The 22,975-nt window shown below is 41.1% G+C and overlaps 1 protein-coding gene across 1 annotated transcript in view; it reads left to right on the top strand.

Moving 5' to 3' along the window:
- The window catches only part of pkn3 (protein kinase N3), a 32,144-nt gene extending 13,421 nt beyond the window's left edge, over window positions 1-18,723 (top strand). The window contains exons 9-22 of the mRNA XM_082539117.1: window positions 902-1,045; window positions 1,232-1,307; window positions 5,096-5,246; window positions 6,837-6,927; window positions 7,455-7,516; window positions 7,926-7,995; window positions 8,271-8,362; window positions 11,076-11,252; window positions 11,334-11,396; window positions 11,493-11,569; window positions 11,824-11,966; window positions 14,353-14,460; window positions 14,678-14,758; window positions 18,035-18,723. Of these exons, the coding sequence (XP_082395243.1) occupies window positions 902-1,045; window positions 1,232-1,307; window positions 5,096-5,246; window positions 6,837-6,927; window positions 7,455-7,516; window positions 7,926-7,995; window positions 8,271-8,362; window positions 11,076-11,252; window positions 11,334-11,396; window positions 11,493-11,569; window positions 11,824-11,966; window positions 14,353-14,460; window positions 14,678-14,758; window positions 18,035-18,235 (1,536 nt within the window). The 3' untranslated portion in view covers window positions 18,236-18,723. The remainder of the gene's footprint in view (window positions 1-901; window positions 1,046-1,231; window positions 1,308-5,095; window positions 5,247-6,836; window positions 6,928-7,454; window positions 7,517-7,925; window positions 7,996-8,270; window positions 8,363-11,075; window positions 11,253-11,333; window positions 11,397-11,492; window positions 11,570-11,823; window positions 11,967-14,352; window positions 14,461-14,677; window positions 14,759-18,034) is intronic.
- The last annotated feature ends 4,252 nt before the right edge of the window (window positions 18,724-22,975 follow it).

The following is a 22,975-nucleotide window of genomic DNA, read 5'->3' as shown; positions in this document are numbered from 1 at the left end:
TGGTACTGAGGCAGGTTATTGGCTGGTATTTGGATGGGACTGGACCCTTCTGAGGGTCCTTGGGGATCAGGACTGTCCCGCCTTCAGTAAGCCATTCTGGGTGTCTCTCATCGACTAGCAGCTGTTTCATTTGTACTGCCAGATGCTCATGCAGTGCAGTGAGCTTCTTCAGCCCTACTGGCTGAAGAAGCTCACTGCACTGCATGACATGGTTCAGGGGCTGGTGCTGTCCAGCTCTTCATACTGGAGACCCTTTCCTCGAATTTCTGCCACTGTGGTGGCCACTGGACCATGTTCAGTGAGGTTGCTGCGGTCTGCTCTTAGATCCACTAGCCACTGAGCATTGCCTGTAGGACTATGTAGCTGTGTATTCTGGAATTACCTACAAAATGTTAGGCAGAAGGGTTTTGTGTTGTGGCTGACTGGTGTAGATGACTAATAGGAAAAACCTCATAATAAAAAAATAATTTTTAAATGTAGGTATGTATAATAAATAATCACTTGACCATAGTTGTTTGAGTGAAGTTGTTTTTTTATTGTTCCATTTCATCTTGAACTCATGAAGTTCACCAATTTTCTTTCTAACTGTCGCGTCCTAAAGTAAAATATCTTATTACCTTACATTTTAACATTTCCAAATGTTAGTTGATTACCAAATCTGTCTGTCTGTTTCTCTCAAAATTCGGGGTTTTTAAGTTTAATAAATTGTAAATGGTAAAGACTAAGAATGACAGTGAGTGAAACCTGTTTGTAGCTATTTTGAAAACAGAACATCCCTCACACCAAATGTAATAATTCAGAAACAAGAATCAATGCAAATTAAATATGAAATGAGGAAAATATCTGAATTGTAATCCATGTGTGTGCACATACGTGTGCATGTTTCTGTGTGTTGGTCTAGTCCAGGGAGCTGGAAATTGCTGTGTACTGGAGAGACTGGCGAGCATTAAGTGGAGTGAAGTTCTTGCGGCTTGAAGACTTCCTTGATAACCAGCGACATGGCATGTGCCTCCAGCTGGAGCCGCAGGGCGTTCTCTTTATTGAGGTTCTCCTGTTCATATCTAGTCTTCAAACTGTTTATTTACCTCTGTGGCATGCATAGACTGTACATAAAAGATGGACATGGCCACAAGCTTAGGTTATATCATTTCAGAGGGGTATCCCATGGTTAAACATATGTACAGTATATTTCTGTAACTGTATCCTGATCGCTTTCTCTGTTCATTTCCAGGTGACATTTATAAATCCTGTCATTGAGCGTCCCTTCAAGCTCCAGAGGCAGAAGCGAATTTTCCCTAAAGAAAAAGGTGGCACCAATTAATATTTTTTCCATTTTTTTTTTATTTTTAATTTTTTTTAGATTTGTTGATAAATGTCGATTTATCCTTGACCATTTCAGTTGTTATCAGGCAGTTCTTGAATGGAAAATCTGATCATTTTCTGTTTATTGCATTTGATGCTAAACCTTTATCTCACCCTTTTCATACTGATAGTAATTACATAAATAATGCAAAATGAAACTTCATTATGTCCACAGTAAGGATACTTATTTTGTGACTGCTCGTTTCTCTCAGCACTGTTTTAAATCTAGAACCTCTGAAACAATTCTTGGATGCTTTCACAATCTTTCTTACTTAGAATTGCTATAGTCTACTTCATCTCCTCTTTAGCTTTGACAGATAGACATAAAATGTTGCTCCTGGTGTGTCTGTGCAAAATGTCACTACGATAAGAGCAGCTGGCAGGTGTCCAATGATGGACAGGTCAAGTGGCTTTTATAGCATGCCCTACTGGGTATGGATATACAATGGCATATCAGCTGAGCATTATGTGTGCTTTGATATCAGCTGATCTGTAGGTTTTGTAGCCAAGCTGTTTTATGTGCACACAACAAATCAGAAACCCTCTGGTACCAATTGTTTTTTAAATATTACTAAGCAAATGTTTAGAGAATATGGTTACATGTACTGTATTTCAAGAAAAAAAGACTATTTGAGAAGGAACACTTTTTCTTTTTTTTTTTCTCAGAGTATTGCATCTCACATAAACTTCTGACATTTTGATCTGGTCAGTTAAATGGCAGCGGTGGGTGTTAATCACTTTCATCTGGTTTGGTGGTAATGAAATTAATAACAGGTTCACTAGAGGGGCAACAGAAGACAACCCCAAAATCAGGAATGGCTTTACAGATGGAGACCCGCTGACATTTTTCCCTCTTCATTTTTTCTGCATGTTTTTTGAGTAATTTTGCTTTTGGCTAGGCTCAGTGTCACTACTGGTGTCATGAGGTGATACCTGGACCCCTGCATGGGTTGCACACGTGGTCCAACTCCTTCAGTATGGCACATCAATACATGTCATTACCAGAAGGTTTGCTGGTAACAGAACAGTCTTAAGAACATAGAGGTGAGTCCTGGATACAGGCAGTTACTCTAGGAAAGCTGGACAGGGCTGTAGAAGGCTAACCCATCAGCAGGACCAGTATCTGTGTAAGGAAGAACAAGATGAGCACTACCAGAGATACAAAATGACCTCCAGCTGGCTGCTGGTGTCAGTGTCTCTGACCGAACAATTAGAAACACCGGGCCTTATAAGGTCATGAGGGAGGGCTGACATCCTCACGTGGGGCATGTGGACTCTGTCTGCCACACTGGAGCCATTTACTATACAGGTTGGGCCATTTATATGGATGCACCGTAATAACATGGGAATGGTTGGTGATGTTAAAGTCCTGTTTGTGGAACATTAGTATATGTGAGGGGGCAAACTCCTCAAGATGGGTGGTGACCATGGTGGCCATTTAGAAGTCGGCCATCTTGGATACAACTTTTGTTTTTTCAATAGGAAGAGGGCCATGTGACACATCAAACTTATTGGTAATGTCACAAGAAAAACAATGGTGTGCTTGGTTTCAACATAACTTTATTCCTTCATGAGTTATTTACAAGTTTCTGACCACTTATAAAATGTGTTCAATGTGCTGCCCATTGTGTTGGATTGTCAATGCAACCCTCTTCTCCCACTCTTCACACACTGATAGCAACACCGCAGGAGAAATGTCAGCACAGGCATCCAGTATCCGTAGTTTCAGGTGCTGCACATCTTGTATCTTCACACCATAGACAATTGCCTTCAGATGACCCCAAAGATAAAAGTCTAAGGGGGTCAGATCGGGAGACATGGGGGCCATTCAACTGGCCCACGACGACCAATCCACTTTCCAGGAAACTGTTCATCTAGGAATGCTTGGACCTGGCACCCATAATGTGGTGGTGCATCATCTTGCTGGAAAAACTCAGGGAACGTGCCAGCTTCAGTGCATAAAGAGGGAAACACATCATCATGTAGCAATTTCAAATATCCAGTGGCCTTGAGGTTACCATTGATGAAGAATGGACCCACTATCGTTGTACCATATATACCACACCAAACCATCACTTTTGTTGGTCCAACAGTCTTGTAGGGATCCATCCAATGTGGGTTAGCGTCAGACCAATAGCGGTGGTTTTGTTTGTTAACTTCACCATTCACATAAAAGTTTGCCTCATCACTGAACAAAATCTTCTGCATGAACTGAGGGTCCTGTTCCAATTTTTGTTTTGCCCATTCTGCAAATTCTGTGCGCCGATCTGGGTCATCCTCGTTGAGATGCTGCAGTAGCTGGAGTTTGTAAGGGTGCCATTTGTGAGTAGCTAATATCCACCGAAGGGATGTTTGACTAATGCCACTCTCCAGTGACATGCGGCGAGTGCTACGCTGTGGGCTCTTGCTGAATGAAACTAGGACAGCCTCTGATGTTTCTTCATTAGTGACGGTTTTCTTGTGTCCACATTTTGGCAAATCCAACACTGAACCAGTTTCACGAAACTTAGCAAGCAGTTTGCTAACTGTAGCATGGGAGATGGGTGGTCTCGTAGGGTGTCTTGCATTGAAATCTGCTGCAATGACCCGGTTACTGCGTTCACCAGATATCAACACAATTTCGATCCGTTCCTCACGTGTTAACCTCTTCGACATGCCAATGGCTGCGAACAAAGAGAAACTTGTAAATAACTCACGAAAGAATAAAGTTACGTTGAAACCAAGCACACCATTGTTTTTCTTGTGACATTACCAATAAGTTTGATGTGTCACATGGCCCTCTTCCTATGGGGGGGAAAAAAACAAAAGTTGTATCCAAGATGGCCGACTTCTAAATGGCCACCATGGTCACCACCCATCTTGAGAAGTTTGCCCCCTCACATATACTAATGTGCCACAAACAGGACTTTAATATCACCAACCATTCCCATGTTATTACAGTGTATCCATATAAATGGCCCACCCTGTAGATTACCAGAACTGGTGCTTTGGGGTTTTTACAGATTCCCATGTAGGTTCCCATGTGGCAGATGTTAAAAGGATTTGGAGAAGCCATGGAGAACATTATGCTGCCTGTAACATTGGTCAACACGACTGGTTTAATGGTAGGTCAGTAATGGTCTGTAGAGGCATATCCATGGAGGGATGCATAGAACTCTACAGGCTAGGCAAGGACACCGTGATTACCTTTTAGGTATCAGGTTGAAACTCTTGGACTCATTGTCACTGGTATAGTGGGTCCTGGGTTCCTCCTGGTTCATGACAATGCCCAGCCTCATGTGGGGAGAATATGCTGGAAGTTCGTGGAAAATTAAGGAATTTATTCCTTTGACTGTCCCCACACTTGCATGACTTAAATCAAACATAATACCTCTGAGCATGTGGAGGCTATACAAACTGCTGAGTGCCATTCTGAGTTACTGCAATAAAATTTCAGCCTGCGGCATCGTTGTTTTTTTTGTTTTGTTTTTTCACTTTAATTTTTGGGGTGTTTTTAAATTCAGCCCTCTGTACTTTCATTGCCATCAAACAATGTGGTAACCTTTCATTCATAATACATTATTTATTCCACATCAGTGGAGATATCCACATGGCTTCTTTTCCCATTGAGATCTGAGGTGTTTTCAAAGTTTTTTGAGCACTGCATTTTCTCTTTACATAGTATTTGCTGCATGTAAAACCTTTTCAGTCATGTAGCTCAGATTTAATTTTCTCCCATCATTCCTGCTCACAGGGAAGCACTTCCTGCGTGCCGCCCAAATGAACATGAACTTTGCTGCTTGGGGCCGTTTGATGATGAGCATCCTGCCTCCTTGCAACTCACTGGAGCCCATGAGCCCTCCATTAGCAGCGCCCAGTACTACATCAGCTCTTTCACCAGCACGGTAAGGCTCTGTGTTGTGACCCAGAAATATCTCTTTGTGACATCTATGAAAGAGTGAAATAATAAGTTGTTTGCTTTAGGCTGTTTTTCTGCTCATATTATCAGACTGGACAGATTAACTTGACTGGAAGGCTGAATCTAATGTTATCACTGGACTGTATTTGGAGTGGTTGTGTAATGTTATTGAAGGTTATAAAAATGTGTGATTCTATATTTTCTTGCTCTCCAAAAAAACCCTGTGCAGACATACAAGAAAAATTAGTGGGGGGAAAAATACACAGCAACAAGAACTTACACTACAGAAAGAATACATACATGATTGTTGGTAGTTTGTTTTTGCAAGGGTCATTTGACCAATTGAATGAGAAAATGCTCATAGATGTTATAAAGAGAATTTAATTAAGATTTCATAAAAAAAAAATGAATATAGTGCCAAATCACAACAACAGTCGCCCCCAATAAGGACCTTACAATAATAGAGAGGAAACCCCATTAATCAGATTTAAATTTAAAATTCCATGCCCCCTTCTAGCCCGCTAATGTGTTTCTCTCTCTTCGTTGTTGAAAAAATGTAAAATTAAGTCTCCATCTCCTAATAAATAAGTGTTTCTAAAGCCTTAGGTAGTACGAGATTTGCTCCATTAGTCAGATTTCCCAAAGTCTATCCAACCACATGTGATAAGTTGGAGTGTCGGCCTTCAGCCGTCTAATTGTAATGCATGTAATTGCTGCCACCAATAATCTTCTTTAGCCAAATTTTGGTGAGCGCACAGAAAACGTTCTTCCAATATCTAACTCTGCACATGGCCAGAATATATGTATGCAAGTCCCAGTATGTGTACCACATTTTCTCCAGCATGTATTAGTGGCGTGGGCCGTTCCATTTGAATTCTCTCCAAGAGTTTGAGCTTGTTACCCTGTGTGCTCCGTTGCAGATTTCCTTTTTACTTGTAATGTAGTATTTGCAGTTATAAATTTCTCACCCCCATTTTCTCTGTAACTTTTTCCCACTCCTCGTGTCACATTAAGACATTTCTCAATTTTAAATAGCAGAAGAAGTCTATTGCTGATGTTAAGCTCATCTTTTATCTGTTTAAAAGATTTGATGCTATCCTTATGAGGTTGGTATACCTTAATCAGGATTTATTCAGCTCATGAATGGAATTGTTTTGGGCAATCCAAAAGAATCATGTTGCATTTTAATCATACATTTAGATATAATTCAAATATATTTATATACTTAAAGCACTCTGCCTCACATCATGTATGCCTTTGACTGTGGGAGGAAGCCCTCACAGACACATGGGGAGCATGCAGGCTCCACACAGACGGAGATGGGTCTACTTTAGATTAAGTACCGCTTGTAATATAGACCTGTTTTCGGGTTTGATCTGATTTCTGTTGTATTAATATGAGACAAATTTAATATTTTTTTTATATTTAATATTTTTCTTTTTTCTAATGGCTCGCCCTTTTTGTTTATTGAAGTTTGTATCATTTTTAATGATTTATTTGTCAGTTTCTTAATTCAAGACAATAACTGCAGAATGGTACAGTGTAATAAACTATATTTTGTTCTGGTTTATTTAAGAGAACCTGAAGTAATGAGTCTGAATTTTGCTGAAGAACCACCAGGCAGATCTCCACATTCCATAAGAAAGAACAGTAAAAACTCCCCACTGGTAAGCTTCCCGTCTGCGTGACAAATGAATACAAACACTAGATGCATTTGTAACGTGTTTAACAAAATAACTAAACTAATCATCTATGGTCCGAGGAGGCAACTGATTAGTCCAGTTTGTTACCAGGAATATTCAAAAAGTTATGGATGATTTGAATGAAAATGGTTACAGTACTGGTGCATGGTTCAATTCAGATGTGACAACCTTTTGGAGTTAATCCAGTTCTGGATCCAGGAATTTATGGAAAAAATATTTAGTATTGTGAGAGATGAGAAAATCTGAACTTTGGCGTCATATCTTTACAAATAGATATCAAATTGAAGTAATAAAAACTGAAACGTATTATCATAATGTTTTCTAGAAAGTATCCTAAAGTAATCAGGGTTGGGATCAGTCTCTTTTGAATTCATGGATGGTGTGGAGGGAATTTACAGCTTTGGCTCGCATACTGCTCTTGTTTTTCTGTAAGGATTCACTTTCTGTCAGTTCATCTATTTTCTGTTTTGCTAAAAAAAAACAAAAAACAGTCTTCCAATGAGAACAAGAGTCCAAAGCCAAAGAGACAACCGTCTGTTCTTCCACCTACACTGTAAGTCATACTGATTTATTTTTTTTCTTAATGTTTGTGAATTTGTTAGGTTTGATTAGACAGTTTTCGGGTACTCCAGATCACCAACCCAAGATTTTATTTCCTTCTGTGAAATAGGATAAGTAAAAATAAACCACACTTAACTTCCTGTGGTTCCAGTTCTAAAGTAATATACATCTAAAGGTTCTGTGTCGATATGTGTAGATATTCTGTGTAGATGAAATATTTGAAGATGTTCGTTTGGGATCCAAACGGAAGGTTCACGTCTCAGTAACATAAATGTTTGAAGTTTGCTTCTCTAGTTTCTGGTAACAAAGACACTGATTTTTATTTATTCTTTTTTTTTCTCTGAAATCAATGAAGGAATCTTTCAGGACATAAACATGTGCACTTTTGTATCCTCATGCAGGAAGGATAAAGGGCTTCAAATAGAAGACTTCAAGTGTATTTCAGTCCTAGGGAGAGGTCACTTTGGAAAGGTATACATTAAACTTACTTTCCTATATTTGTAAGGCAACAGTGGGACTGCAACATTTCATTAAACATGGAATACAATTTATATGCAACTATTGCAATGTAGTGATTGCAAATCTGAATTCAAATCTCAGTGACCTTGACCTCAAAGCTAAGGTCAGAGATCAAGTTTTTCTGAAAATCCTGTAAATCAAGAAGGAAGACACCTAGGATTTTCTAATTTATACCATGTGTGCATCTACTAAGCCACATTACTTCTGTTTCTTTTATTTGATGCAAGGTGCTGCTAGCAGAGTATAAGAGGTCAGGTAAAATGTATGCCATCAAAGCCCTGAAGAAAGGTGATATTGTGACACGTGATGAAGTTGACAGGTATGTAATCTCATCTCGTCTTCTCCAAAATGCTTTGACTCTAGTGGATGGTGTCTTGGACATGTTCCCAGTGCTTGATGAAATTAAACCTTTTCTTTTCCACACCTAGTCTCCCTATATGCATGTCTACGTTCTTTATGTCCTTAGCTATTCCATTTTTTCTTTGCTAACCTTGTCCTTTGAAAACTGGTTGGGGATGAAGGAAGGGAGACGGGAAAAAAGACATGCTGTGTAAAAGAGCCAGAGATAATAATAATTACTAATGATTAAATGCAGAGAGGTGTATAAACACATAGTAAGTGAAGAGGAAACGCTCAGTGCATCATGGGAATCCCCCAGCAGTCTACGCCTATTGCAACATAACTAAGTGAGGATTGAGGGTCATCTGATCCAGCCCTAACTATATGCTTTATCAAAAAGGAAAGTTAGAAGCGTGATCTTAACAGTAGAGATAGTGTCTGTCTCCTGAATCTAAACTGGGAGCTGGGTCCATAGAAGAGGGGCCTGAAAGCTGAAGGCTCTGCCTCCTGCTCTACTTTTTAATATATTAGGAGGATTTAACAGGGAGCCAGTATGGATGAAATACGCTCTCTTTCCAGTCCGTGTCAGTACTCTTGCTGCAGCATTTTGGATCAACTGAAGTCTCCCATCTCTTTCAGATTGCATCTAATCGACCTGTATGCATCTTCCTCCACTCTACATCGTCCTCTGTTCCTCCCTCTTTAAAAGTAAAAAAAAAAAAAAAAAAAAAAAAAAAAAAAAAATCAGTTAAGGGCTGTTCATGAATAAAACTAGTGCCTGTGTAACCCAGGTTATATTTTGTAGTTACAGTGTACAGATGCCTTCACAAGACAGTCAAAGTTATTGTTTTGAAAAGAAGCCAGCTAAAGGCTGATTCAGTGATTGTGATTGTGCCCATTACAAACTTGGCTGGGCAGAATATAGGGTTTAGCTTTCTCATCTAAATTACACGAGTGAGTGAGTGAGTGATGGATGCCAGTTGTGGCAGGGAATGAAAGAGAAAATAATAAAGTGAGTTTTAGACTATCGGTGCAGTGAAATTCTGTTAAAAGTTATCCTTCAGAGCGCAGTTTCAGGGTTTAAAGTTACTTTACTTTAGAGTTTGAGTAAATCTCTGCAATGGTTAAATGCAGGTGTAGGAATCTTGGGAATGCATTAATGTAAATGAATGCACACACAAAGAGAGCCAAACAAACATGCTTGTGTATGTGTGTCCCTCCTCCTGCACAGAATGGAGCAGTCTCTCTAGAGAACAACTTTTAGGTAAAAGGCAAAATGTGAGAACTGCTCAACCACACAGCATCAGACTTTGCATGCACCCACCATTTGCAGATTAGGTGAACAGCTGTTGAGCTAGATGAAGAACAGACAAAAAGATTTATCAAATAGAATACAAATTATAATTTTAATGAGTGTTCCTGCATGCTGGAACGTTATCCCTTTCTCCCAGTTTGTTTTTTTCAGTGTCTCTTTGCTCGCCTCTCTTACCCTCACCCCAGGTAGTCACAGCCGACCCTGGTTCTGTTGTAAAAGAGTGAAAGGAGATGTAAAAGTAATTAATGCTTTACAGAATGGAAAAGCTCCTTGACTGAATGGATAAGGACCTGAATTTTATAAGATAATTTAGGACTGACTAAAAGTGCCTCTCTCAAATATGTATCTCCACTCAGCAATGACAGGCTCCCTCCCAAGGTCATTGTATACAGCAAATATGTCATTGATCCTTAAAAAGGATAAAACCCCCTGACAAGTGTGGCTCTTATCGCACAATTAGCTTAATCGAGGTTGACAGCAAAACCTTCATCAAAATCCTGGTAAAAAGGCCTTTGTAGTTGGTGAGGGCTTGGAGGTCTCCACACCTGGTGGGGGTTGTTATCAATGAGGAAGCCGTCTGTCCTCCTCCTGTAGGCCTCCTTGGCCTGTTGGATACCTTCCTCAGGTTGGCTGTGGGAGCGCTGTACATGGAACTGTCCCTCAGCCTGAAGGCTGAGTTACGAGTTCTGATCCGTGCCGGTACTTTACCCATCATCCAAGGTTTTCGGTTATGAAAAACAGATGGGTTTTAGTCATTATCACATTCGCCACACAACACTTAATACAGAAAAGGACAGAGTGAGTGCAGGTTTCCAGGTCCCGCTGTTCGAAGATGGAACAGGCTGTTAGATCAAAACAGTCCTGTAGCTGGAGGCGAGTGTCATCTGGCCATGTTTTAATGACCCAAGTGCTTGGAGGACTGAGGTGGATGTAGGTAGGGATAAGGAGCAAAGAGAGCAGGTCAGATTGTACTAGGCGGGGGAGGGGTGTTGCTCTGTAGGCCCATTTAATGTTACTGTACACATGGTCTAGTGTCCCGTCCCGGCTGTAGTAAATCTCTGATTGCAGCTCCTCCCATTTTGTTTATGAGGAATCTCACGTTTGGTGAGGAAGATGGATGGAGGTGGGGGTTGTGTTGTTGTTTTTGTAGCTCAATAGCCAGCCGACACAAAAAGGTGCACAGTATTTGGGAGCGCTTCGCATCTGCATATTTCTGTCCCCATCTTTAATTACCATATATCAGTATGACGATGATTACTCTGACCTGTGACATCTAAAGATTGAACTGCAAGGGTCTGAATAGAGTTAAGACTGTTGGAAGGAGATGATGGGTATTAATATGTCACTTCTACCACTGTATCTGTGTGGTCATGTTCAGCCTCATGTGTGAAAAGAGGATCTTTGAAGTGATCAACTCCTCTCGTCATCCATTCTTGGTGAACCTGTACGGCTGTTTCCAGACTGCAGACCACGTGTGCTTTGTGATGGCCTACTCGCCCGGAGGAGACCTCATGACGCACATTCACAACAGCATCTTCAATGAGAGTCAGGCTCGGTGAGCTCATGTTTTTTCTGTAAAACCTGCCGCTACAATCCAGGATAGTGCTGTTATTTCTACCACTTCTCTGATTTTTAGGTTTTTCTCCTCGTGTGTGCTTTTGGGTCTAGAGTTTCTCCACAAAAACAAAATAGTTTACAGGTGAGTCCTTTCAAGGCAATTTATTACTATGTCCTCGTAACTATGAGCTGCATGTCAGGAGCATGAGGCATCATTTTTTCTGTTTGTGTCATTCAGAGACCTGAAGCTGGACAATCTGTTGATGGACGCAGATGGCTTTGTAAGGATAGCAGATTTTGGCTTGTGCAAAGAAGGTAAATAGATTTCTATTTTATTTTTTTGTTGAAAAATCAAACTGTGTGGTCTCTGTATCTTCAGTGCAGAAAGTCAAAGCTTTAGATTTTGTGTTTTGCCAGATTTCAGAACTCTATAGTGTTTGTGTCAAAGGCTATGAATGTACATGGATAGTTTGTAATTAATCACTCACACTTATATGCATGAACAGTACCAACTAAACAAGTATGTAATCAATCCCTGTCGTCACTCTGTGACACTTTACTGTGCATAGAAATGGGCCACGGGGATCGCACATCAACCTTTTGTGGCACACCAGAGTTCCTGGCTCCAGAGGTGCTGACAGACAGCAATTACACCCGCAGTGTGGACTGGTGGGGGCTGGGGGTCCTCGTCTATGAGATGCTGGTGGGGGAGGTCAGTGTAAACCATAGACTGTATATAAAGATGCACCGTGTCATAAGGTTGCAGGAAGAAAAAGGTTTGAATTTTTTGGGGCAATGTCCACCTTCACCTTCAGTGTCTGGTGTAGACCTTCCTACACATTTCCATTCATTATTGATCACTGCATTACTTTAAAGTAATCTTTACTCATTCCTCCATACAGAAGAGCTTAAACACTGATGTTACCTCACATTTCCTCACATGAAATGCTTTGTTAGTTCAATTAGCTTTTCCTGTTAGACTTTGCTGCCAAATTCAATGCTCTATTAATGTTGAAAAATCATCCCAGCTCAGACAAACCAAAATTCCTATATTAAAACCATGTTTCAGAGATAGGATAAAGTCATGTTTAGACTTTATCCTAAAGCCAAAGTCTAAATATGACTTTGGCTTTAGGTCTGGAGGTAAACCAGGTCATCTACTAATTGGAAGGTTGGTGGGATGATCCCAGCTGGGAACATGAGTGTGTGTTGATAGAAAGCATTTTGGCGAAGAGAAAGTTCTTATATAAATGGATGAATGAGGACATTAAAGTAGGGAAAAAGGTGCTATATAAGAACCAGTCTATTTAGACCAAACATGAATTATTATTGTAGGGTCTTGATCTTACAATATAAAGCGCCTTGAGGCAACTCTTGTGATTTGGTGCTAAGTAAAAGAAAAAAAAATCTGAAAAGAAGTGAATGCTGGACTGTTTATGGACAACTAACAACCATTTGTATATACAAATGTTTATATAATTACAGTTAGGTCTGTACTTTGTTGGACAAGGGTACTATTGATAGTCTTGCCTCTCTACACCACCATATTGGATATTCGCATGAAAAAAAAAAAATCAACGTGAATTCAAAGTGTTACGAAGGCTTAACCAAATCCCAACAATCAGGTGACCCCCCAATGAGCAGCCACTTTGGTGACAGTGGGAAGGAAAAAGTCCCTTTAACAGAAAGAAACCCTCTGCAGAACCAGGCTTAGGGAGGGCCAGCAATGTGCTGCAACTGGTTGGGTTAAGGGGAGGAAGACAGGACAAAAGACATGCCATGGAGAAGAGTCAGAGATAAATAATACCCAACTATTAGATGCAGTGTGGTGTATAAATACACGGTAAGTGAAAAGGGATGAAAAAAGGAGCATTACTAAGGGTGGATTCAGGGTCACCTGATCCAGCCCTAACTGTAACCTTTGTCAAAAAGGAAAGTCTTAAGCCTAATCTTAAAAGTAGAGAGGTTGTCTGTCACCTGAACGCTGAAGGCTCTACCTCCCATACTACTTTTAAGTATCCTAGGAACTACAAGTAAGCCAGCAGTCTGAGGTCGAAGTGCCCTGTTGGGGTCATTAAGATAAGATGGGGCCTGATTATACAAGACCTTGTATGTGAGGGGAAGGATTTTGAATTAGATTCTGAATTTAACAGGAAGCCAATGAAGAGAAGCCAATGTAGCAGAAATATGCTCTCTTTCTAGTCCCTGTCAGTACTCTTGCTGCAGCATTTTGGATTAACTGAAGGACCTCCTGATGATAGTGAATTGCAGTAGTCCAGCCTACAAATAATAAATGCATGAACTGGTTTTTCAGTGTCAGTCTGAGACAGGATATTTCTAATTTTAGAGATTTTGTGCAAATGGAATAAAGCAGTCCTACATATTTGTTTAATATGTGCATTGAAGGACATGTCCTGGTCAAAAAACGACTCCAAGATTTCTCACAGTGTTACTATCAAAGAACCCCATGGAACTCCATAAATAACCTCAGTGTGGAAAGAGGACTCTCCATTTACATGAACAAACTGGAATCTATTAGATATGATGCAAACCACTGCAGCGCAGTATCTGTAATACAGCATGCTCTAATCGCTCTAATAGGATATTATGGTCAACAGTATCGAACGCTGCACTGAGGTCTAGCAGGACAAGCACAGAGATGAGTCCACTGTCAGAGGCCATAAGAAGATCATTTGTAACCTTCACTAAAGCTCTTTCTGTGCTGTGATGGGCTCTGAAACTCTTCAAAAAAACCTTTCCTTTGCAGATGATAAGTTAGCTGTTTACCACCACTCCTTCAGAAATTTTTGAGATAAAAGGAAAGACACTCAGGTCAAGTGATGGCTCTTTAAGTAATGGTTTTACTACTGCCAGTCCGAATGCCTAATCAGCATTCACACGAATTAATAGTTAAGGTTAAAGGAATGCTTGGCTCAGAGGAGTCAAGAGGCGTACCCAGTGAAGATGTAAAAACACTTCTGTGTGAGTAGAGTTCAGGTAGCTGTTTGGCACAAGGCATTGGAGCATATGCCTGAATTATATCCTTAAATAATGTCAAGAACAATATGAAGTTACTACAGCTCTGTTCTTTCTTTCAGTCTCCTTTCCCCGGCGACGATGAGGAAGAAGTGTTTGATAGCATTGTCAATGATGATGTGCGCTACCCCCGCCTCCTTTCTCCTAACTCTGCATCCCTCATTCAGAAGGTTGGCTCCCAGACTAAGGAAACTGAATTCTCCAGATGAGGAACATTTTATGACCTCTTCAGTTTTATTCACACTTTTAATAATGAAGTAGTGCTCAAAATCTAAACTGTCTGTTGAGCTTATCAGCACATTTGAATTCTATTTATATGATCTGAATATTCTAAATGCTGTTGACCTAGGCTACTACATCACCTTCTTTCTCCCGCCTGTGTTTCAGCTGCTGCAGAAAAATCCTGAGTTGAGACTGGGAGCAGGAGAAGAGGATGCCTTGGAGATCAAAAGGCACAAATTTTATGAGGTCAGTGTCCAGTTATTGTAGCTGCTTCAACTGAAGTCACTGAAGTACCCGGTACGAGTATGAGATGAAATAGTGGAAGGGCAGGTGCTGAGTAAAAACATCTGAAAAGTAAGGAATCACAAAGAGCTGCACAAGTAAACGGAACAAAAAATATGAGAAAATTAAATACCGCAGTTCCAATACAAAATCAGGTTAAGACCGTAGTCTCAACAAAGACTTGTCAGGTTAAAGAAAAAGGTTTTAACTGCTTTTTAAGCAGAAGTCCAGAGTCAGCTAACCACATTAGTGGAAATTATTTCAAAGACTCTGTGTCCCCTAGTCTTTAAATTTCTATAAGGAACATCTAACAGATTCTGAGTCTGTGGCTGAAGACTGTGAGCAGCAGTGTGTTTAAGCAGCTGGGATAAATGGCCTACGGCCTGGCTGTTTACTGTTCTGTCGTATAAGAAACTGAAAAATAATCCTAGAATCTAGTGAGAGTCTGTATAAAGAATATAAAAGAGGAGAAATGTGAGTTTGTTTGGAGTCATGGAAGAGAGTATCTAGGCATTTTAGTAATCATGCAATCGCACAAATGAATGATTTTGTCGAGTTCAGCCAAGGTGACCGTACGTCACAATTTAGAAATGCTTCTTAAATGAAAGAAACAGAAATGTAAAATAGATTTTACATGTTCTCCAGAGATCACCTTTCTGGAATTTGCATTTGAACAGAAAGAAGCAAAAGCCTGACTGATTTTAGGACATACTTCAGGAGGAGCTATAACCACAGTGTCGCTCTTGTTGCCGTTTAGAACAAGGTAACAGATAGTGAGTCGGTTCCTAATCTGGATTAAACAGTGGACTAGGGAGGACCACCTATCCAGCTTTGAGCCTTAAAAGGCATATATAGCTGAATGCCATCATCAGAGACATGAACAAAATGTCGACTAAAAGACGACTCATTGTGGAAACCCCACAATGTTATGTTCAAGGATAGCTTCTTCGTCCTAACAGAGAAAGTCCTTGTAGATAAGTAGAAGGGAAACCAATCGAATGTAGAGCTAGAGATGCCAGCCAGAACCTTAAATTTATTAAGTAAAACTTTATGGTCAACAGTATCAAAGGTTGCACTGAGGTCAAATAGGAAGAGTGTAAAACAAGTCCCTGTATCAGAAGCCATCAAAAGATCATAACAGAGCTTCAAAAACGGAGTCCTACTTTTGAGTTTAAAAATCTGCCATTTGGAGGAAATGCTAAAAGATCTGAATTGATGTTCTTCAAGTGTTTCTTCATAATTTGGTAACAGCTACCAATGGATTAAGTTTCTTCAGTAAAGCAGTTATTTCAGGCTGTTTTGTATAGGAGGGAACACTGCCTTGCCTCAGTGAACTGAAAACAAAGATGTGCTAATGGTGGTGGACGTCTCAAATAGGATGTAAAGAAGGTAATCATTGAGTCATTAAGTGTAATTAGAGAAAAAGACATAAATGATTCAGGGCACTGAGAATCATCCTCATTAGAACAGGGTGGAGGAGAAACAGTGCTATTAACAGTATCAAATAATAACCTGGGATAATTGTTATTACAATTTTTCAGATTATTTAAATTTGATTTTTCAAAATATTCACAGTGCACAACCAAACCCACTGTCATCCACAATCATTATTAATTTAAATATTATTAGTTTCGACAGGAATGATGAAGAGCACAAGTTTGATTATTTAACCAGTGAGCAAGAAACAACAGTGTTGGCTTTGTAGAGAGTGACCTGAGCATTGTTGTGTGGTCTTGACCTTGTAATACAAAGCTCCTTGAAGCAATGCTTGTTGTGATTTGGTGCTATATATATAAATACAGTTGATTTGAATTGAGGCAAAGGAGTTCAACATTCAATTCAATTCAGTTTTATTTATATGACAAATCCCAGCAAAATTCACCGTAAGGTGCTTTATATTGTAAGGTAAAGACTCTGTTGGCATTTTCCTCTGGATTATTTCAATCACGTGATCCCCTTTGAGCAAGCGTTTGGTGACAGTGGGAAGGAAAAAGTCCCTTTTTAACAGGAAGAAACCTTGGCAGAACCAGGGTCAGGCAGGTATGGCCATCTACTGGAACCAGTTTCAGGTTGTGATTATCATGAGAAGTTGAGAAATTAGTCTGTGTCTGTGTGGGTTCTCTTTCATCCAGGTCAAGGTAGTTAAAAAAAAAAAAAAGGTGGATTCCAAATTAAAATACCATACAAGGGTTACGTTTGTGTACTTTTAATCGCAGCCATCTCAAAGTACATGTAACAGCTTGAGGAGATCATGTGACATAAAAATCCCTTTTTAAAAATATCAGCAGTTGTGCCTTGTTGGCCAGAAATCCTAGGTGCACGTAAAAATAAACACTCTATATGAGATAAACAAGGCAGAAAAAGTAAAGAAATTTGTTTGGTTGATTATTTCTTTTTTGTAACAATTCTTCTTCCATTGGAAAGTCTATTTATGTGTAAGGAAATGTATTTATATTTGTGAAGGTTCTCAGTCATCCAAGTCATGGTAATCTAAGGAACTTGGGAAGAAAAGCGACCGGACTTCTTTAACTTTTGTCTTTAAGAAGCTGAAAGAAGTCCGGTTGCTTTTCTTTCCAAGCTCCTTAGATCATTTGTGGCTTGAGCAGTAGAGTTCAGTACAGTATGTGGGTTGCACCCATGGAAAACCTACCAAATCTTCTCTGCCAATGCCAAACAGCTTATTCTGCTATTGACCCTTTGGTGTCGTTTGTTGGATTGGATGATTGAAGTCTGAAGAAACAGGAAATATTTGGCAATTTAACAATTTATTGATTTAGTTTGATTCTTTCATTTGATTTGATTTTTTTCACGAGTGCAACTCACACACAATTTAAAGGGATATAAACCGGCATTCCAACGGTTTAACATTTTTACAACAAAGAAATCATCGACCAAACATAAATGTCAGAATATTTTGGGCATTAATTGCCATCACTTTAGTGGAGATACAGAAGGGTCTGATGTTGTGTCTGCCAAAAAGTGATTGGTGATGTTTCTGTATGGTTTATAAATGCCTAATATATTTGCTTATACTGGTAAATGGCCTGTAGACAACAAATTTTCCAAAGGAATTATATGTTAAATAGAGTATCTTTATGACGCCCGGTTATTATACCTACTATCTTCTACATTATACTCGATGCAGGCCTTTATAGAACTGTAATTTCCTGCAATTTCTGCTGCTGTCGTGGCCGCATCTTTCTTGAAAAAGACAATTTAACTCCTATTTTATCTTACCAGGAAATGGACTGGGATGCTCTTCTGGCCAAGAAGGTGAAGCCTCCCTTCCTGCCAGCCATTAGAGCTCCACAGGATGTCAGTAACTTTGATGAAGAATTCACTCGTCTCAAACCGGTCCTTACACTCCCGCGGACACCCTGCATCCTCACTGCTGAGCAACAGGAAATCTTTGCAGACTTTGATTTCTCTTTCATTAGCTGACCACGGCGATTCAAGCTCTGTCTTATTCAACACTGCTCTTCTGGCTCAACAGAAGAGCAGAAGATGGAAAAACTATAGATATCCTTCAGATATTTCTTCCCTGGCAAGATCTGCTTAGCTGGGTCTGATTTCATTGTGCAGGAGTTACTTTTAACACTTTGCCAAAATCATTTTTGTACTTTTTTGTCATTTTTCGTTAGGCTATTTACAGAATATTTACACTGCAATGTTTCTGAAGAGTAACACTGTCTAACCTGTAAATATGTGAAGTCTCACTGAAGGTAAAACGCACTGAATGTACTTTTCTATTGATTGTTTTGTTATTCTCTCTTTGTTAAATGCTTAAAATGGCCAAAATTCTCACTTCTGCTGATATTGACCTGTTAATGTCTAGAAATTTTAAATAACAAATGTGCCCATTTAGACAAAACCAGCCTATATGTAAAGTGTAAATTATGTGAAGGTAAACATGAATAAATGTATAAATGCTGGACTTTAACCAGAAAGCTCCTCATGAAACATTTATTGAGTTTTATAGTACTTCCAGTATTTACAGTATTTAAAAAAAACACTGCATGACAATATTGTATATAATTGAAAACTACACCACAGACTGTAAATGTTAATTTGTAAAAAAAAAAAAAAAAAAAAGCAGAGATCTTACTGTCCAAGCAGAAGGACTCAGCATTTTGCACTGGATCAAACACAAACATTTATTGCTGTCTTACAAGGTTACTATTGCACAAGGAAAACCTTAAATGGAAACATATTGCACTCAAACCTTTTAGCTAATAACCAGTGTTCCACTGTATCATTCAAGTCCCTGTTAAAATAGTTTTACAAAAATCTAAAGACATTTTCTGCTCCAAAATAGTTTAAAAAATATGTACAATTTTAAACAACTTGAGACACTGTAACAGGTCTAAATATCGTGTACATGTATGGAATAATTGCCAGGAACAATACAGTTCATATTTCAAACACACTCACTTGGACTAACCTACTTTAGTGACAAAAGCTGCTGGAGAAGGTGAATCCTGTAAAACAGGCACAGCATTCATCATACGAGACAACAAGAGAATGGAACCCACTACACTAAAGTAATTGTTACTCAAATTTTGAATGTAATGATTGATGTGAATTGAGGGTGAACAGTCAGGTTATTGTCAACAAACATCACTTGTTACTTAAATGATTTTGTGGAAGAGGCAGGACTGAGGGTATTTGGGTGAGTAAAGTCCTAGCTTAACCGGATTCACTCAGGTGTGTAAAATGCCTGAAGACAATGTAGAGTGTTAAAAGTCCGCTTGTTCACTGTAGCTGTTTTATACTACGTTACCCATGATGCACCTCGGTATCTGTACTTCCGGTTGGGAACGTGTTCAGCGCAGCGCTGCACAGATGAGAGGTGTGTCGGAGGAGTAACGTATTAACGTGCATTCGGTGTGAGTTAATACTGCGTGCGTGCTTACCATATGACCACACACACACACATACCCATATACACACTCACACCCCCGTTACCTGCATGTGAATATTGTAATGCCTCCCTACCAACGCTGTACATCCTGTTGATGTCATCTGCCACCTCTTTAGTAAAGTTATTTGAACTACATCACTGTGGAGTACCATTCCTTCTGACCGAGGACGACTCAGTTGAAGCGTGATCGGCAATCAGTGCAAACATACATTACAAGTGGTCCTTCGAGCCGGATTCGCCTTGGCTGAGTTAATGAGATGGCAAACCCTCAGGATAGAGGTGCATCGAGTAGCCCCCGTCCAACGCGGGAGAAGAAACTTCCAGTACATCTGGTGGACTATGAGCACAACCTAACTGAGCCATCTAGCGCTCCAAGTAGTTCAAGCAGCTCCGACTATGAAGAGGATGAGAGATGGCAGAAGATGGAATCAGTTTGGAGCAGTGTCCTCCAACACATGACTCAACTGCAAGTGTCTATGGAGGAAACTCGTGGGACACTACTGAAGCGGGTGGAGCGTTTGGAGCAAGCTTCTAAACCTGGCAGTCCTCTTCCCCCAGAAACAGGAGCGTTAGAACAACCCCAACATATTTCCTCCATAACAGAAGTTGCACCACTACAACCTAGCAATGAGGTGTTACATGACACCACAACACCGGCGAACATGCCGACGCCAGTGGAAACATCTGCTCCATCACCTCCCCGTAAAGCGAGCCTTCACATTCAGCCAGTGCTGCACCCTGCCACTTATGTAGCTGCATCGACGCCACTCAGGAGACCTGGGCGATGCACTGCTGAACCCTTCTCATATCAGCGATCGGAACATCAGCTCCTGATAAACAGGCCAGGCCAGGTGCAGCTATTACATTCTGCATCCCCAGCTGATCAGCCACTACAACATGCTCATCTTTCAGTGCACCAGCTATCACAGGCTGTGGACCCAATGAGTCTGCAGCAGATGTCACATCCCGCTGCTCCTGTCTTCCAAGTCAGACATCCAGCTAATCCTGTGTACTTGCAGCAACCTTCACGTCCACCAGCGCCTGTGACCCAGCCATCACAGTGGACAGAAGCTCATCGCCCTGTGCCCACCATACTGCATCCTGAAGCTGTGCCTGATCCAGCTGGCAAGTACTATGTTCCTTATCCCTCAGGCAGTAACTATTCATCATCTTCCTCTGCTGAACACCATAATCCACAGGTTGCCACAACTCACCCAGCAGGAACGCCTCTACCAAACCTGATGGAGATGATGGTGGCATCTTCATACGGCATCCCAAAGCCTAAGCTGGTGATCTTCCGGTCGGGGAGAGAGAGTGACTTTGCCTTATTGAAGAAAGGGCTGGACAGCACCTTAGGGCCACATTCTCATCTGGGAGAAGATTACAAGTATCAGGTCCTACTAGATCATCTAGAGCATCCCAGCGCCCTACAGGTAGCCAAGCGCTACATTCACGACCGCACTCCCTACACTAGTGCAATGAGGGCGCTAGAGCAGAGGTATGGACAGCCAAGGCAGTTAGTCCAAAGTGAGCTTAGCACTATATTAAACTGCCCCCCTATTAGAGCCGGAGATTCTCAAGCTATTGAAGACCTCTCCCTGTCGGTGTCCAGCCTGGTTGGGCTTCTCAGTACCATGGATGAAGTAGCAGCCAGTGAGCTTCATTGTGGTTCACATGTGGATAGACTGCTTACCAAGCTCCCTCTGAACTACAGGGACAACTTCATCGAGTACTGTATCACCCGGGGAATCATCCGCAGTGGCAGCAGCCGAACATACAATATGTACGACTTCTCAGAATGGCTCGAACGGAAATCCCAAGTCCTTCAGCTATCCAGACAAGCCTCTCAAATGCCCCCGGACAAGCCACGTCCAGAGAAGAACCTACTCAAAGCCTCAGCAGGGCTCAAGCCACACAACAGATCTGCTTCCATCTACTACGGCCCAAATCCAGCCCAAGCCAAGCTAAAACAGGAGGGAGAATCTACAGCTCCAGATCCGACAGTCCAACTTAAGAAGAAACAGAAGTTCAAACCTTATTGTCCATACTGCGAAGGGACAGAGCATTATCTGAATGGCTGTGATGGATTCAAAAGGCTAGACCTCAAAGCTATGGCTACCTGGATTACCGAGAAGGCCAAATGCTGGCGCTGTGGCCGTAAACATTCTCCAGAGCAGTGTACTCTGAAGAAGCCGTGCAGCACCTGTGGTGACCAGCATTTGTCGGTGCTCCATGACCTGGTTGAGGTCAAGAAGCGGGACCCTAACATACTAACTGTGAGTACTAGTATGGTCTACCTAGACTATTCAAGTCACTCAGGTCGTGTTATGCTTAAGGTAGTACCAATCCAACTACATCATGGGAGCAAATCACTGGATACATTTGCTGTTCTCGATGACGGCTCAGAGAAGACTGTTGTGCTTCCAGCGGCAGTTACAGCTCTAGGTTTGGAACAGGAGGAAGCAACACTCTCACTGAGAACTATCCGTCGAGATGTAATCCAGATGAAGGGAGGCTTTGTCTCATTTCAGGTTTCACCAAGGGCTAAGCCCAAAGTGAGGTACAAAGTAACACATGCCTTCACAGCCCAACAACTGAGCCTAGCTACTCAGTCATGTCCAGCTGAACAGCTAAAGAAGAAGTATCTTCACTTACAGAAAGTCCAGATTGAGGGATTTAACCAGATCCAACCTTTGGTGCTGATTGGCTCAGATAACGCTCATCTCATCACCCCTGTCCGCCCCGTCCTTCGGGGGTCGTCCAAAGGGCCAGTAGCTATCTGCACCAAGCTCGGATGGGCCATCCAGGGGCCGGCCAGTAGTATGCCTACATCTGAGGGGGACCTGCAGTGCCTGAACATGTGCCTTTCTCCTGCAGAGGCCGTGCATCAAGATGTGAAGCGTTTGTGGCAACTAGATGCTCCCCCCTACAGGACAGAGAAGGAGGTCACACGGTCAAAGGAGGACAGAGAGGCGGTAGCTATGTTGGAGACAAAGACTATCAGAGTCCCAGTAGACGGTGTCGAGAGATACGCCACTCCGCTGCTGAGAAGAAGGGACTTTCCACGGATGTGTGTCTCTCCTGAAGCAGTAAAAGGCCTCCTCAGATCCACCGAACGTAAGCTGGCCAAGAATCCTGATCTGACCCTCACATACAGCCAGGAGATCCACAGGTTAGTAGATTCTGGTTATGTTGTTAAGCTGAGCCCAGATGAGACACATAGCTCTTCCGAGTCATGGTATGTACCCCACCACATGGTA

The sequence above is a fragment of the Aulonocara stuartgranti genome (assembly GCF_965226115.1).
Source record: "Aulonocara stuartgranti genome assembly, chromosome: 7".
Lineage (NCBI taxonomy): Eukaryota > Metazoa > Chordata > Actinopteri > Cichliformes > Cichlidae > Aulonocara > Aulonocara stuartgranti.
This window is presented reverse-complemented; position numbering and strand designations above follow the sequence as displayed.